The following is a 14,946-nucleotide window of genomic DNA, read 5'->3' on the forward strand; positions in this document are numbered from 1 at the left end:
CTAGCCAACTCTTCTTTGGACTGCACTGTATTCTCCTTCGTCTTTCATCTTCCTTTTTTGCTTTTTTAATACTATTTGGTTTCAGCGGCCAAAAGTTGTGCATTTCTTATGAGCATTTTGCTTAGATGTCTTCATGCTAGACAAGTTACCACAGCATTGTCTTGGCAACCTTGACCTAATGTTTCCAATCTGCAAATAATGATGCAATCTACTTGGAAATCAATGGCATCATAGATTCTTACCAATTTGTGACTGTCCATGTTGAAGTAGAGATATTCCATCATGTTTAGGCTATGTTCATTACATGCTTGATAATGTCTTTCTTAGTAATGAATTCATTACTTAGATTGGTTTACTAATTACAACACCTTTGGTGCTGTGCTCCTCACATCCCATTCAAATCGTTCATGCAGTGTTTCCAGATTTTTTGGCACTGCATCTCATGGTTCACTGAAAGTTGAAAATGAGGAATTTTATCCAGATACAGCTTCTCGATCAATGGATCGTGACTTAGCAGAAAACTATTTAGGGAAGAGGCCTAAGCTAGAGATAGATCATTGATGATTCAAATTCTGTTCCTCAGTTTAGGGCATCCAGGCTTATAGATTTCAGGGAGAAAATCTCAAAGGGAAAAGGCCAAACGAGACTATATATGTTGATGTTGATGATTCAAGCTCTTCTGCGTGGATGGAAGAAGTAGTAGACCCTGAGATTTGCAAAGTTGGAAATCCAAAACTAGAGTGTGAACCAAATGGCCTATCATCCTTCTGTTTTGAAGCCTATGTACCCGGAAGGATTAACAATGTTCTCAATTCTTAGTTGAATAGGGATAAGCTTGGAATTCATCTAAAAGATGTTGTATCTGTAGACGCTTGTCAACAAAGAGAAGGATTCTTAGGAGGTGGTGGAAAATTACTGGACAAACAGGGCTGTTGGAGCAAATTGAAATGTGGTTTTGATTTCCTTATTTGTGAGAATCCATGTAGCTTTTCGATCAGTTTCTAAATTTCCTGCACAAAGTGGCAGTGATCCAGGTTCTGACTTCTCATTGTTTTATGAGTTTGTTTGTGTCGTTTAACGTTTAAGAAATATGATGGATTGAAACAGCTGACATAGTTTCCCATCCCTTGTAATGCTTCTGCAGAACATCATCCTTCTTTTAGAGATAATATATAACATTCTTTCTTGAGAAATGTCATGCCATTGTATTTCAGATTAATTAAGCACCCAAACAAACAGAAAAAGTGACTAGTGATGTCCTATAGATCATGATGTGATTCCAATCTTGCAGAAAGATTGCTTATTATGTTAAACATTATTAGTAGAGGCAGAGTTTTCTACTATATCTCTTGTTTGTATGCCTTATTGAAAGCATAAAAGTTCTAGATTGCTCTTCAAACTCATCTCCTGAATGTAATGACATGAATCTAGATGACATGGAAATTTCTGTAATCTCTTGAGGGGTAAATTCTATATATAGTTGACTTTCGTTACCGTAACGACACGAGTCACAGTTGGATCCACAAACTAAACTGGACAAAGCACATCAACTCAACCTTCAACCATTATGGAAATAGCAGCTGGTATGGAATCAGTCAATGCTGAACATTGTGAAAACAGCAGAACTGCTTTTGCTGATAGATGGGTGGGTATAGTTTGTCTTTTGCCTCAAGTGTTTATGGCTTAGGGATAAAGAGTTTGGCTAAAGTCGGTTGTGCGAGACAAAATCATTAAGATTGCAATGCCTATGGAGAAGACTTCACAGTTGCAATGGCATCTCGTGCTTGTAGGAACGACTAGTCTAGCTCATTGTGTTGGGGCTACAACTGGAAGAGTTAGAAGTCATCTTGTTCCCAAAGGCCCCTCCAATGTTCTTCCCTTGGATTTTGTTAGATGTCATGGTATCTGCTTGGTAATGGTCATGAGCAAAACATTCATGACTAGTTATCTTCATAGTATATATACAAGCTCTTCTAGTAAAGGTATGGATACCGGATACAAATTTACTTGCAAACCACACGTATTAAATGGCAGTAAAGATTCAGCAAAACACATTTAGAACAAATCCGGTTGTATTGCATCCGTAAAGGTTAGTATGGCATTTGATAGATGATCACAGTTGATAACAGACTGATAGTGGTACGCTAAAGGTTACACAAACACAACTAAAGTACTAAACAATAAAGTCACAAAACATGGGGTGTTCTTTAGTGCTCTTATGTCTTAAGTATTGAAACTCTAGAACCGGGAGCTGTTAGATTAGATTAGCTCATTGTGGGTCACATGGCAAATAATAATTAATCTAACAGCTTCCGATTAATTATGTAATTTCAATACTCTGGAGTATTATAAAAACTTTCAAAAACATAGAGCCGCATTATGAACGACTGAGTTGACAGTGGAATGAGTTGTTTTTCTAAACAAATATGTAAAATGAATAAACAAACAACCGACCGACGTAGACAATAATTGAACTTCCCAGCACAGTTGATTGATATAGAACATTGGAATTATATAGGTCCAGAATTCTGTTGAATTCATTTCCAGTGAAGGTCCTGGACTCCTGGAATAATAAAAGGTTTAACTCGTTTATGTGCTGCAGTTTTATGTTCAGTGCATTTAAATAGCAGCCACATACAAATAATGATTGACAATCATGATGTTCTGTTCTTAAAAAATACACGATTGATGATCAAAAAATTTCTAATCTTATTTCGTAAGCTGATTAGTTTCATTTTTAATAATGGAAAGCTTTGTTGTTTCTGAGCAGTTGATCTTCATTATTGCAAATTTGCAATAATTGGTAATAATAGTACTAAGGCTAGGAAAGAAAACAAACTTAGGAGTATATATTACGTCCCTAGGGGCTCCATAAGCTTGATGCACTCAGTGGCGGACCCAAAATTTTAATCTTCTAGGGGTGAGACTTTTTTGTTTTTGTTTTTTTTGGCTAATGAAGGATGTGAAAATACCAAGTTAAATTATGTGTATGAATACATATAGAAAAATGAGAGTTTTGTGTTCATAACAGATGTGAACGTAGTTATAATCTACAATTCATATAGAACAAGATTGTGGTTAATTATGACCAATTAATGTATCAAAGCCAGACTGATTTCTTTAAGTGGGGGCTGACCTTGATATTTTATTAAACTTTTTCATAGCATGGCAAGTAATTATGTATGTAATTATGGGGGTAGACTAATTCTATTTATGTAATTATGTATGCAAACGTTTGGTGAGTGATGGCGGCAGCCCCCATTGGGCATTACGTAGGTCCGCCGGTGAATGCACTAGTCCATTCACTATAAATCAAAGTTTCAAACTTTTTTACATTGCATGAGGGTGTGTGTGTGGTTACTACTGTCGTCCAAATCTAAAAAAAAAAAAAGTTTCAAACTTTTTTTTTTGGGATAGATTTGTCATCTGTCTTTTTGTTATTTTCTCGGATATAAGAACTTACGAAATTTATACAAGTTCATTTTGATCAAGCATGCATGTGGGGATTTATAGTTCTAGTGATTAACAACATTAAACGAGAAGCTTAATCAGCTCGTAAGTTGAGATGAAAGGAAAATGTCACTGCTGATATTTACTGCCATGATTGAAGTTTTACTGTTTTGTTTGACCCTCGAGGAAAAGTTGTACTGCTTCATCAAAAGCATGGTTGTGAAGTGAATCTGATGGCCCGCAGAGTCAACTTTACTCATCATTTTGCTCTTTTGTTTTGGCCAATTTACTCATCATAGAGCCAAGCCAATACTAGGCATCTTCTTTTGGCAATTGTCATAGACACAACAAGGAAGAAAAACAGGAACACAGAGTCCTTTTGGGGTAATTGCATTTACAGCCTTGTATTTTGGTTAATGACAGCTAGCAAATAACCAAATTTACAATCTCATCAAACACAGAAACTAAATTCGAATTGAATTCTGGTTGTTCCATTAGAATTGCATTTTTATATCAATAGTATTCTACCAGTGAGCTGCTGTGGTATAAAAACCAACATTACAAAGGTCATGAATTCGAATCTCATTAACATATGGAGATGAGTAGGGTACGGTGAAGATAAAAAATAGTAATTGTTACTTTGGTATTTATCGAGCTCAATGAATAATGGATGAGCGAACCGATCAGTGAGGTCTGGAGCTAATACAAATGAGCCTGCAAAATGAAGGGCACATTCAAAGGATTTGGTGTGTACCGGTCAAGGACCCTTCGATGTTTAAGTTAGATGAGTGACAATTTTTGCAAGGTAAGGGTGTCTAAGCTGAGGTGGTGTTAGGTCTTAGAATTAAGAGACATACAAACGGGAGATATTCGCTGAATGATTCAGATGTGCACACATGTCCCTGTGGAATTCAGGAGATACTCCTGACAGCCAGTCACGGGCAGGACTAGTAATTCGTTGTCCGCTGTATTCAGGGAATGCTCGGTACCATTTTGCAAGGTGTGATTAGGTCTTTCATCTAGATGAAGTTCTCTATCGAGACTTTGACTTGTATTTATTGATAGATTTGCCAACTAGGACAATGAACTCTCCAATGTGAGTGAGCTATACCACACAAAATGGTTCGTGGATACCGAATTCGTGTGGTCCGATAGTAATAAAAATAATAATTTCAACTTTATTCACAAGTGATCATATTAGACTTGATGCGTGTGTGAAGAACAAAATGTACCAAAGAAACAGAAGGTCTTGGGTACATGGCGTGTAACTTCACGTACCGCTGAGATTGAACAGTTTTGAGTGATCCAACAAAGATAGTTTGATATGTAATTGATGTAACAAGTCTTTATTTAGGGTTATGTCAGGACCCACGACGAGGTTGGTGCTCTCCTCGTCCACAATTGCTTGATAGAAGTCAGGTCAAGGGACACCCCCGACGACCGCACCCGAACGGTGCTGGCACGCCCGCGCAAAAAAAGAGACTGTTGACCAGTAAAACAAAATTGGAGCCAAACATTTTGGCACGCCCAATGGGACTATACTAGAGTTTTTTTTCGTCATCATTGAGATGCCAGGGGAAAATCTTTACCAAAAGAAATTCCTAAAGTGAATTGATGGACAATGTTGCCACCATTGGCGATACCGCCATTTATGATGAGTTTATGCCTATTCCCATCCCAGAGGGGGCAAGCATTGATGAACAGCTCGCGATCATCATGGCCAACATCGAGAGGAATAAAGAAAAGCAAGCCAGGGACATGGCCATTTTGATCGCAAAAACAAAGCAGAGGTTTCGCGATTGGGACCTAGAAATTGAGCAGAACGCTCGAGAAGAGGTCATTTATGAGGCTGATTTGCCTATAGGTGGCAATCAACCTAATGGCCTCACTGGTGAATCACAGCCTTACATAGAGGCTACTTATGGAGAACGTCATCAACAAGATTGTTCTTCAGACAAGAAAATTGTCTCTGAACAAATATCTGATGTCTCCACTGATCAAGCCAAATATGTGGCTACTGATCAGATGCATGGGGGGCAAGATATGACCCATGATCATCCCTTTGATCAAGAGAAGTTGGCGACAGTTAGCGACAAAGCCGATCTTGGGACACCGTCATCTTCCAAATTACAATTGGAGATCATGTCTCGTCAACCAACAAAGATACTTGGGGGGTAAGAATACCCCTCTCACGAGCCAAATTCCTCCAAATTCTTCAACGAGAAGTATCTTTGTTCTTTTTCTACAAGCTCTCATAGGAGAGATTTTTACCCTACAAATTTTGATACATCGGAGCTTGGAGTGAAGCATAGATGGCCTCCCCCGTGGCCTTCTGGAGGTTAGCCAAATATAGTGCTGCTAACTTCTTTCTTTGTTTTTAAATTTCCTGTCAATTTTCAGTTTTCATTTTTATTTTCGTCATTTGTGAATCATAACGGAATAGGTGAAATCTCTTTTGTTAATATTGGCCTAAACTCCTTATTGGTGCCTAGTTCAGGTCCCTTAAGGTTAAGGGCGGCTTTTATTAACACTTGTTGAACTGTCTTCACACTTATGACCTTTCTCATCTTAGTAAGTATAGCCTATGTGAAATGGCGTCTAGAAAGGGGACAACGTTCATGACAGGTTCTTGAATCCAGAAGTGCGTGCAAATGGGCCTAAACTACTATGTGGGAGTAGCTCATGCCAAAATGGATTCTGCCTCTCTTGTTCGCCCTCCCCCACCTGACCATTTCAGTAAGGTTGCCCAAAGGATTTGAAAGAAAATTTGTGTCTAGACGACTATACTTGGGCCGCATGTCTAAACCTTGATTCACAATGTCTTATTAAAATTAAAAAAAAAAAAAATACAAAAATACAAAAAGAGTTTCAAATTTGTGCGTCGCGGAGGATGCAAAAAATTGTGTTCTTGCCTAATAGTGGCTGGAACTTGCTAATATACTTAAGAGGCCATTAGTATTGGTCTGGGCACATATACAAGAGGCATTTAATATGCCTAGTATGGTATTAGCAGTGGAGGAGGTCAAATCAATATTTTTGCCAATAATTGTGGCGAAAGCTGGGTTGCGAATTGTTGGCAGCGAAGTGGTTTTAATTACATGGCCTCGCAAAGGATGGTTCGCGAAGGAAGACTGGCGATTAATATATGTATGCTCACTATGTATAATTAAGAGGGAGAGAGGCTACTGTTCAAGTAATTTTAGTCAAGCCAATACAAGTGGCTTTGGAGCAACGACATTATAAGAGGAGTGCTGATTCAAGACCTCTTCAGTCAAGACGAAGACCTTTGACATCGAGGTCTGGGGGGCAATGTTTGGACCCAAAATGAATATTTTGGCCTGACAAGGCACGTCTTGGAGAAATTGAGCCAATGTCAGTGGCTCAAGCTATATATTGTCGACAAGCTCGAAATATATATTTAGAGGCTAAATAAAGCCTACTATGGAAGTATGACAAGTCAACTTTAGCACATTTTCCTACTTCGGCTAGGAGAAACCGAGCTAAACAAGGAAGGAGGGGCGGCAGACTGACCAAATGAACTTGAAATGAGTTGAAACTTTCCAGATTAATTCTAGAAAGCCCAAGGATCATTTCTTATGAAGAGTGCAAGAGCTTTTTTTGAGTGGAATGCCTTCAAACAATCAGCCCAATTTTCTACAGAAGCAAAACTGGAAAACTGGACCTGTAAGAGGTCCAGCAGCATTTTCGGCCCAACCACATGGAATAAAAATCTGAAAATTTGTCAGGATGATCTACACTCATAGTGGAACATTTCATATGAAGAAGTCGAAGGCATATAATGAAGTCTTGTTGGAGAAATAATTGAAGGAATAAAGGGGCAGAAACTGACCTAAAACCAGCTCAATATTCACATGTTCATGTTTCCTACCCACATGAAGAAAGCTAGATGCTTTTCTCTTTTTCCTTGGATATATTTTTCTTCTACAATCTCTTTAATAGATCATCACCACTTCCATGTTGCTGCACCTTCATGCTTTGCTTTCATTTCATCTTTTCTCTATCTTTTCCATATTTTACAAGTGAACTTAGATCTACTTTCATTATTTTTCTTCCACTCATCATTTCACTCTTCTTTTTCTTCCCTATATAAACACCTTCTCCTCTCATTCTAACATACACATTCACAACACAACATCAAAACATCTCTAAGATGATCTAAGTTCTCTCTAGAGCAACCTCTCTAAGAGCAACTCCTCTCATTCTCTTTCTCTTACCGGTGATCATACTCCTAGTCCTAGTCTTCTCAGAAGCCGACTTTCAGTGCCACCAAACCCTCTGTCAACGTGCTTCGGTCCTAGTCTCCTCGGGAGCCGACGGTAGTGCCGCGACCACAACGGTTACAGAACCAGCCAAGCAAGGGTAACGCCCTAGCAACCCAGCCAAGCTAAAGTCACGCTTTAGCAAGTTCTCCTCACTTCCCGGTGGTTCTCGCTCTGCTCGATCTGCAACATCGAGTATCGATTTGGTGATTTTCAAGAAGCTCAGCAAAAGTCCTCACCACGATGCACAAAGAATCCCACGACGAGGTTGGTGCTCTCCTCGTCCACAATTGCTTGATAGAAGTCAGGTCAAGGGACACCCCCGACGACCGCACCCGAACGGTGCTGGCACGCCCGCGCAAGAAAAGAGACTATTGACCAGCTGCAGCAAAATTGGAGCCAAACAGGGAGAGCGCCGCTCTTGGCCTCTCTGTACCTTCCTCCATCATCGATGGAGCATCTTTCCGGCACCGTTCTCGGCGTCGTTATCTTTGCGCACGGCTTCTACAGGGCGTCCTTACCAGTCGCGGCAAGCATGCTTCCCGACGACGACTTTCTGGTCCCAGCCTTTGTCTGATCGGGGTTGGTGGGGAGAAGAAGGGGTTGTGCCGCCTTGCTGGGTTGGAACGACACCGCCTGTGAATCGTCTTCGACCGAGCCGGGCACGTCTGAAAGTGGGTTTACTGGATAGATCTGGTCTGGTGGTGGTGCGGCGTACGGTGGGCCGTTGCTTGACCATGATCACTGGTGATGGGAAGATGACATATCGGCGGCCGGAGTCAGCGATTGGCTTCGGTGATTGCTGCTCTATCGATCTGACCAGCGGGGGTTGGGTCTGGTGTAGAAGCTCTTCGATCCTCCGTGGGCACCGCCCCAAGACTGGTGGGGCAGGCGGCGACGTCTTGATTCGTGTGAACAAGTCCAAGACGAGGTTCCTCCGGCGAGGACTGGCGGCACAACGGCTGGGGTCGAGGACAAGGCAGGTCTAGGTGCCCAGAGAGATTTTGGGTGCCCAACTGTGGACTTGGGCTTTTGTTTGTTTGGGCTACTCAAGATGGGCCTTTAATTGGGCTCTGTTTTCTGTTTGGATTCGCATCTGGGATCCAGGAGACTTTTTACGGAATCATTTTTCTGCTATACTTTGGAATTGGAATTTTGGCTACTTAGGTAGAAGATTGCTCTCTACTCGACGTATTAATTTGTGTGGAGTGGGTAAGACCGGTCACACTACCGCCGGTTACCTTGATAGAAGGTTACCCTTTATTCGACGCATTTTTTTGTGTGGAAGTATGGTTGACCATACTATTGGTACCGTTTTACATAGCCCGGGGTTTGCCCGGTGCCTCATCAAATGCTTTTTAGCATCCCTTACTATCCTCGCTAGGTTTTATTTCCGATGCCTTGTTGCATCTAGAATTTTTTCTGCTATTTTTCATTTTGATGTAGTCTCTACATCTATAAGTTGTAAACTTTCTTCTTATTATTATTAATAAAATGGTTGACTATTATTCTCAAAAAAAAAAAAAAAAACAGTTTTGAGTGATAAATAACTGACTCCACATATAAACGGCTGTGATTGCATGTTTATTGTATGTGAACTTGCACCGCCGTGTGTACAAGAATTTTCGCCAAAGAAAATTAAATAAGCACCTCAATTCCTAAAAATAAGCTCCCTCCTATTTAGTTTTCCTTTGGTTGTTTTGTAGTTCTTTTCTTATTAGAAAAAATATATATATATATATGCCCTTTAAGTTCTGCCATATTTTTATCAGTTACACTATTTTTGGTTTTATTTTCTCATCATTATTCTTCTTGTAATGTTATGAGTGATCAAAATTCTGACCCAACATAATCCTGAGTGATTCCAGACCCATTAAAATATAAGGAGGAAGAGATCTTCAGTGCTCTAAAAAGCTGTTGGTTTTGAGAGAGTTAATGCACCACTACTACATCCCCATTTTGTTCTCCATTCTCCCAATAATGATACAGTATAAATATACAAAATCAAAATAATATTACAAAATCCAAAATAAAATAGTCTGGACACTACTGAAGAACTGAGAGAAGCTGTTTGGCTAGTTCTTTACAGGCCAGCTTGTCGTGGACTGGCTTCTTCTCTCCCCTTTTCTTTCTTACAATGAAAAGCACTCTCCTTTTTAATACCCAGTAAAAACTAAAGAGCCCACATTTCCTCTCCCTTTTCCATTATCACTACTTTTCCAAGTTTGGTGAGTATTTTCCTATTGCATCTACTTTGAATCTGCTTTTTCATTCTTTCTTCCTATGTTTTTATTCACACCTTATTCCTTGTACTCTCAACTTTTGTGAACCCTCTTTAACTTCAAGCATTAGATTTTTGTTGTTTCTTATTTTTTGGGAGCCCTTTATTTGCTGTTGTGCGCTGATAGTGATGTTGTTTTCAATCCCTTTTGACCCACATTACTTCCCATCAGCATCAAATCTACAAGGTCTGCACTTTTCAAGCTTATATATTTCCAGCTTTGCTTACTACCATTTTCCGTGCTTATTCATTGCTTGAAGGTAAAACCAGCCAAAAGGGTTGTCTTTTATGTAGTTTAATTGTCCAATGCCAATCTCATTCCGAGTTTTTCTCTGAATTTTTCTTTCTGGGTTTGAAGCTTAGCATGCTTATAAGCTTTTGTTTGATTCTTATATGACTAGATGCTATAATGCCCTTTAGATTTTTGATTCTGGGTTTGTGCTCAAACAGCCAAAGTCCCAAGTTTCAATGTTTGAGTCTTTCTGTATCTATATATATATGTTTTGGTTTAGTTCACTTACTGGTGTTGCAGCATTGATGCAATTTGTTAAACCTAAATGTAGATTTGATGCTGCTGCATTGATCGAGCATTCGAGAAGTTGAAGCATGGAAGAGACATTTGTACCGTTTCGTGGAATCAGGAATGATCTTCGAGGGAGGTTGAGTTGTTACAAGCAAGACTGGACTGGTGGTTTCCGGGCAGGCTTCAGGTATATTGTTTCGCTTAGTGGCATTTTACAGTGTGCCTATCATATTTAGCTATAATGTTGCTGAATTTTGGTAACAGCATTATTCTAACTTGGTAACTTCTTGTGTAATTGTCTTAGGATTTTGGCTCCCACCACATACATATTTTTCGCTTCAGCTATTCCAGTTATTTCATTTGGAGAACAATTAGAAAGAGAGACGGGTAATATTTGGTGCTCCAGTATTGTCTAGAGCCTTATGGCTGTCACACGGAGTTGAATATGGTGTCACTTAATGGCTTCTAAGACAAGTCTAAAATCTATGTTATTAAAAACTATGCAGCAGTATTTCAAATTTTTTATTCAGCATTATTTCTTCTGTTGACAGACGGGGTTCTAACAGCAGTTCAAACATTATCATCTACGGCTTTATGTGGAATAATACACTCAATACTTGGGGGTCAGCCTCTGTTGATTCTTGGGGTTGCAGAGCCAACTGTTATTATGTACACATTCATGTTTAATTTTGCTAAAAATAGGCCGGAGTTGGGATCAAAGCTCTTCTTAGCATGGACTGCATGGTATCATCTTCTCCCTATGTTAACAAATGGATTGATTTTGTGATGTCTGCTGTTAAGATTTCTCTATTATATGATCATCTTTCTTTTGCCAACTTTTTTGACATTGTGCCTATTTATATGTGTGCAGGGTATGCATGTGGACGGCAATACTGTTGTTCCTGCTGGCTATATTAGGGGCTTGCTCCATTATAAACAGATTCACTCGTCTTGCGGGAGAGTTATTTGGCCTTCTTATTGCAATGCTCTTCATGCAGGAAGCTATCAAAGTAAGGCATCCTTCTCTTTCCATCCATGCAATTTCTGGATGAGTGAAATTTGCATCCTTCCTATGCCAGTTCTTTGGAGTTTTGGTAGTTCTATTACCAATGGCTTATGTCCAAATCTATTCTAGACTTGTAGTTATAGTTCTGAACTGTGTTTCACAGGGACTTGTTGAGGAGTTTCGCATACCTGAAAGAGAGAACCCAAATTCAATTCAATTTCAACCTTCATGGAGATTTGCAAATGGGATGTTTGCTTTAGTTCTGTCATTTGGTCTTCTACTAACTTCTTTGAAAAGCAGAAAAGCAAGGTCTTGGCGATATGGGTCTGGTAAGTCTGTGTAACTCAGAGTTATACACACACGAATGTATAACTATTAGTTTGTATATGCTACAGGGGCTTAATCCAGTTAGTTCTTCCTTTCTCACAGGGTCACTACAAGGTTTCATAGCAGATTATGGTGTGCCACTGATGGTTTTGATCTGGTCCGCCATTTCCTATATACCAGCTGGAAGTGGAAGTGTTCCAAAAGAAATTCCAAGGCGCCTCTTCAGTCCAAATCCATGGTCACCAGGAGCTTACGAGAATTGGACTGTCGTCAAGGCATTGCTACATGACTTTTGTGTCTTTTATAGTTGTTTTCAGCTTGAAACATGAGGTAGTAATGGTTTGTGCTAACATTACAGGACATGCTAAATGTGCCAGTGCTGTATATAATTGGAGCATTCATTCCAGCAACAATGATTGCGGTGCTGTACTATTTTGACCATAGTGTAGCTTCTCAACTGGCTCAGCAGAAAGAATTTAATTTGAGAAAGCCACCTTCTTTCCATTATGATCTACTTCTTTTGGGATTCATGGTACGCAATTTCCCCTTCTCAATGCCATTCACATTTGTTAACCTTCCCCCATTCTATAAGTTTTGAGGATTCAAAACAAATTGCACTTCTTATGTATGTGCTCTGAGATTGAGAGGTTTCCGCTACATGACAGGTCATAATATGTGGTCTGATAGGTATACCTCCAGCCAATGGTGTCATACCACAATCTCCAATGCACACTAGAAGTTTGGCCACACTGAAACATCAGGTGGGCATATTGAATAAAATTAACAAAGTCTTGTTTTGCTTCAATTTCCGACGCTGACCTGTCAGTTATGTTAATTGAGTTGCTCAAGCCTCAAGCAGTCAATCTCACTGGTCTCTGTGTTGTAATCAAAGATTATAAGTTTGATACCAACTCAGTGTCTCTTCAATCACCTCAAAGGACAGTTTTTAAATCTTGAAAGTGTTCAGAATATGGAGATGCACATATTGACACATTTTAACTCATTCACTCTTACTTTGTTGTTTATATTAACTTTACTACAATATTTGCTTCTGCTGCAGTTACTTCGCAATCGACTTGTAACAGCAGCAAGGAAATGTATGAGAAACAATGCAAGCTTGGGTCAAGTATATGGAAGCATGCAAGAAGCATATCAACATATGCAAACCCCACTAATATATCAGGAACCTTCAGCTCAGGTATAATGACTTGATATGCTGTTACCACTTTCTTCTTATTTTGTTCATTCATGTCTCAAACAAATTAACAATGCCAATCATTGTCGAACGTTTCTTAAACTTGAACAAGAACAGGGGCTAAAGGAATTGAAGGATTCAACTATTCAAATGGCTTCAAGCATGGGAAACATAAATGCTCCAGTTGATGAGACAGTGTTTGATGTTGAGAAAGAGATAGATGATTTATTACCTGTTGAGGTGAAAGAACAGCGGCTCAGCAACTTGCTTCAAGCTATAATTGTAGGAGCATGTGTTGGAGCCATGCCTTTTCTTAAAAAGATCCCAACTTCAGTACTCTGGGGTTATTTTGCCTTCATGGCGGTTGAAAGCTTACCGGGCAACCAGTTTTGGGAGAGGATTCTTTTGCTCTTCACGGCTCCAAGTAGAAGATACAAGTAATCTATTGACTCCATTTTGATAATATATTCTCCATTTTGTTTTACTTAGTCGAAAAACTTAACGGAATTACATTCATTTCTTGTTCAGAGTCCTTGAGGAATACCATGCCACTTTTGTGGAAACAGTACCATTCAAGATGATTGCAGCATTTACAGTTTTCCAAACTGTGTACTTGCTTGTTTGTTTTGGAATTACATGGATACCTATTGCTGGGGTTCTCTTCCCATTAATGATCATGCTCCTGGTTCCTGTTAGACAATACATATTGCCAAAGTTCTTCAAAGGGGCACACCTTCAAGATTTAGATGCCTCAGAGTATGAAGAGGCACCTGCTGTATCATTCAACCATGCAACTGTAAGTTACCAATCTGATTCTCTATTACTTTTCTCACACATCCTGTTTTCAAAAACGGCTGCAGTCTGCTTGTGTATTAGCTTTGAGGAAAACAATTTGGTTTATCAGAACCTGAATAAAAGCCTTTTAGCTATATATTCAGACAGTATGTGGTCTGGTGAAGTTTCTATGATATGTCTAGATTGCATTCTTTCCTCCTTAAAAGCAACAACAAAACAAAAGCATCTTGTAAATTGTAATGTCAGTGGGTGGCTTATGGTATAAATATATAAAAGGTTACTTAGCAACTCATGTTAACTTATATATCTTGTATACTTGATTGTTTCACATCAGGAACGGGAGATGAGTAGGGCGGCATCATTTGCAGACGACGGAGAAATTTTAGATGGGGTAATGACTAGAAGCCGGGGTGAGATCAGGCATGTGTGTAGTCCTAAAATTACAAGCTCAACTACAACACCATCCAAGGAATTCACATGTATACAGAGCCCACTGTTCTCAGATAAGATATACAGTCCTCATCTCAGTGAGCTGAGAGTCGGGCAAAGTCCTCGGAACAGTGGAAAAGGGGAGTTTAGCCAAAGAACTGGACAGACAAAACCATCTAGTTTAGGGAAGGGTAAACCTTAGAACTCGTAGCAAGTGTTGCCTGCAAATTATAGTCAGATTACTTAAAAGGAGTGTTGGGGTTGTTTTGTGAACATGCAGGAAGTCTGCATTGGCTTTTCCCCTGCCTTCACATATCTTAATTTTAATGTGGGTCATTATTTTTGTAAATTAATTTGCATTTGTAAAATGTGTTGAACCCAGGAGTTTGTAATTGGAAGTCTGTAACCACAGTTCTATCAATAAACATATCAAATATGAAGAAATTTTACCCCAATTTTTTTTTGACATAAATGAAGAATTACACAATTTGCGAATGATGATTTGGTACATGGGTTTGGCAATTGGCATGTCAAGTTCGTGAGTGGTGTCTAATCCAGACATGTTACGTGATATACCTCCAAATACTCGATGCAGGTTACATAAGCAGCCTCTTCTTTCAGGGAACAGTTAGAGAGCTCGATGACATGAATTGCGACAAA

General features: G+C 39.4%; 1 protein-coding gene across 1 annotated transcript; it reads left to right on the forward strand.

The window, feature by feature from the left end:
- Positions 1–9,778: 9,778 nt before the first annotated feature.
- LOC133708851 (boron transporter 1-like) lies at positions 9,779–14,761 on the forward strand. Its single transcript, XM_062134398.1, has 13 exons — positions 9,779–9,958; positions 10,575–10,721; positions 10,839–10,921; positions 11,086–11,278; positions 11,406–11,544; positions 11,704–11,869; positions 11,970–12,142; positions 12,226–12,399; positions 12,533–12,628; positions 12,928–13,065; positions 13,180–13,499; positions 13,591–13,858; positions 14,192–14,761. Exons 2-13 carry the CDS (start codon positions 10,618–10,620, stop codon positions 14,486–14,488), a joined length of 2,151 nt encoding a protein of 716 aa, XP_061990382.1. The 5' UTR covers positions 9,779–9,958; positions 10,575–10,617; the 3' UTR covers positions 14,489–14,761.
- The last annotated feature ends 185 nt before the right edge of the window (positions 14,762–14,946 follow it).

This window comes from Rosa rugosa, chromosome 5, assembly GCF_958449725.1.
Source record: "Rosa rugosa chromosome 5, drRosRugo1.1, whole genome shotgun sequence".
In the NCBI taxonomy this organism is placed as follows: domain Eukaryota; kingdom Viridiplantae; phylum Streptophyta; class Magnoliopsida; order Rosales; family Rosaceae; genus Rosa; species Rosa rugosa.

Coding starts and splice junctions, on each gene's coding strand:
- LOC133708851 (XM_062134398.1), top strand. CDS start 10,618: ATGGAAGAGACATTTGTACCGTTTCGTGGAATCAGGAATGATCTTCGA. Junction 10,922..11,085: donor ACAATTAGAAAGAGAGACGG/GTAATATTTGGT, acceptor TTCTGTTGACAG/ACGGGGTTCTAACAGCAGTT. Junction 12,143..12,225: donor AGAATTGGACTGTCGTCAAG/GCATTGCTACAT, acceptor CTAACATTACAG/GACATGCTAAATGTGCCAGT.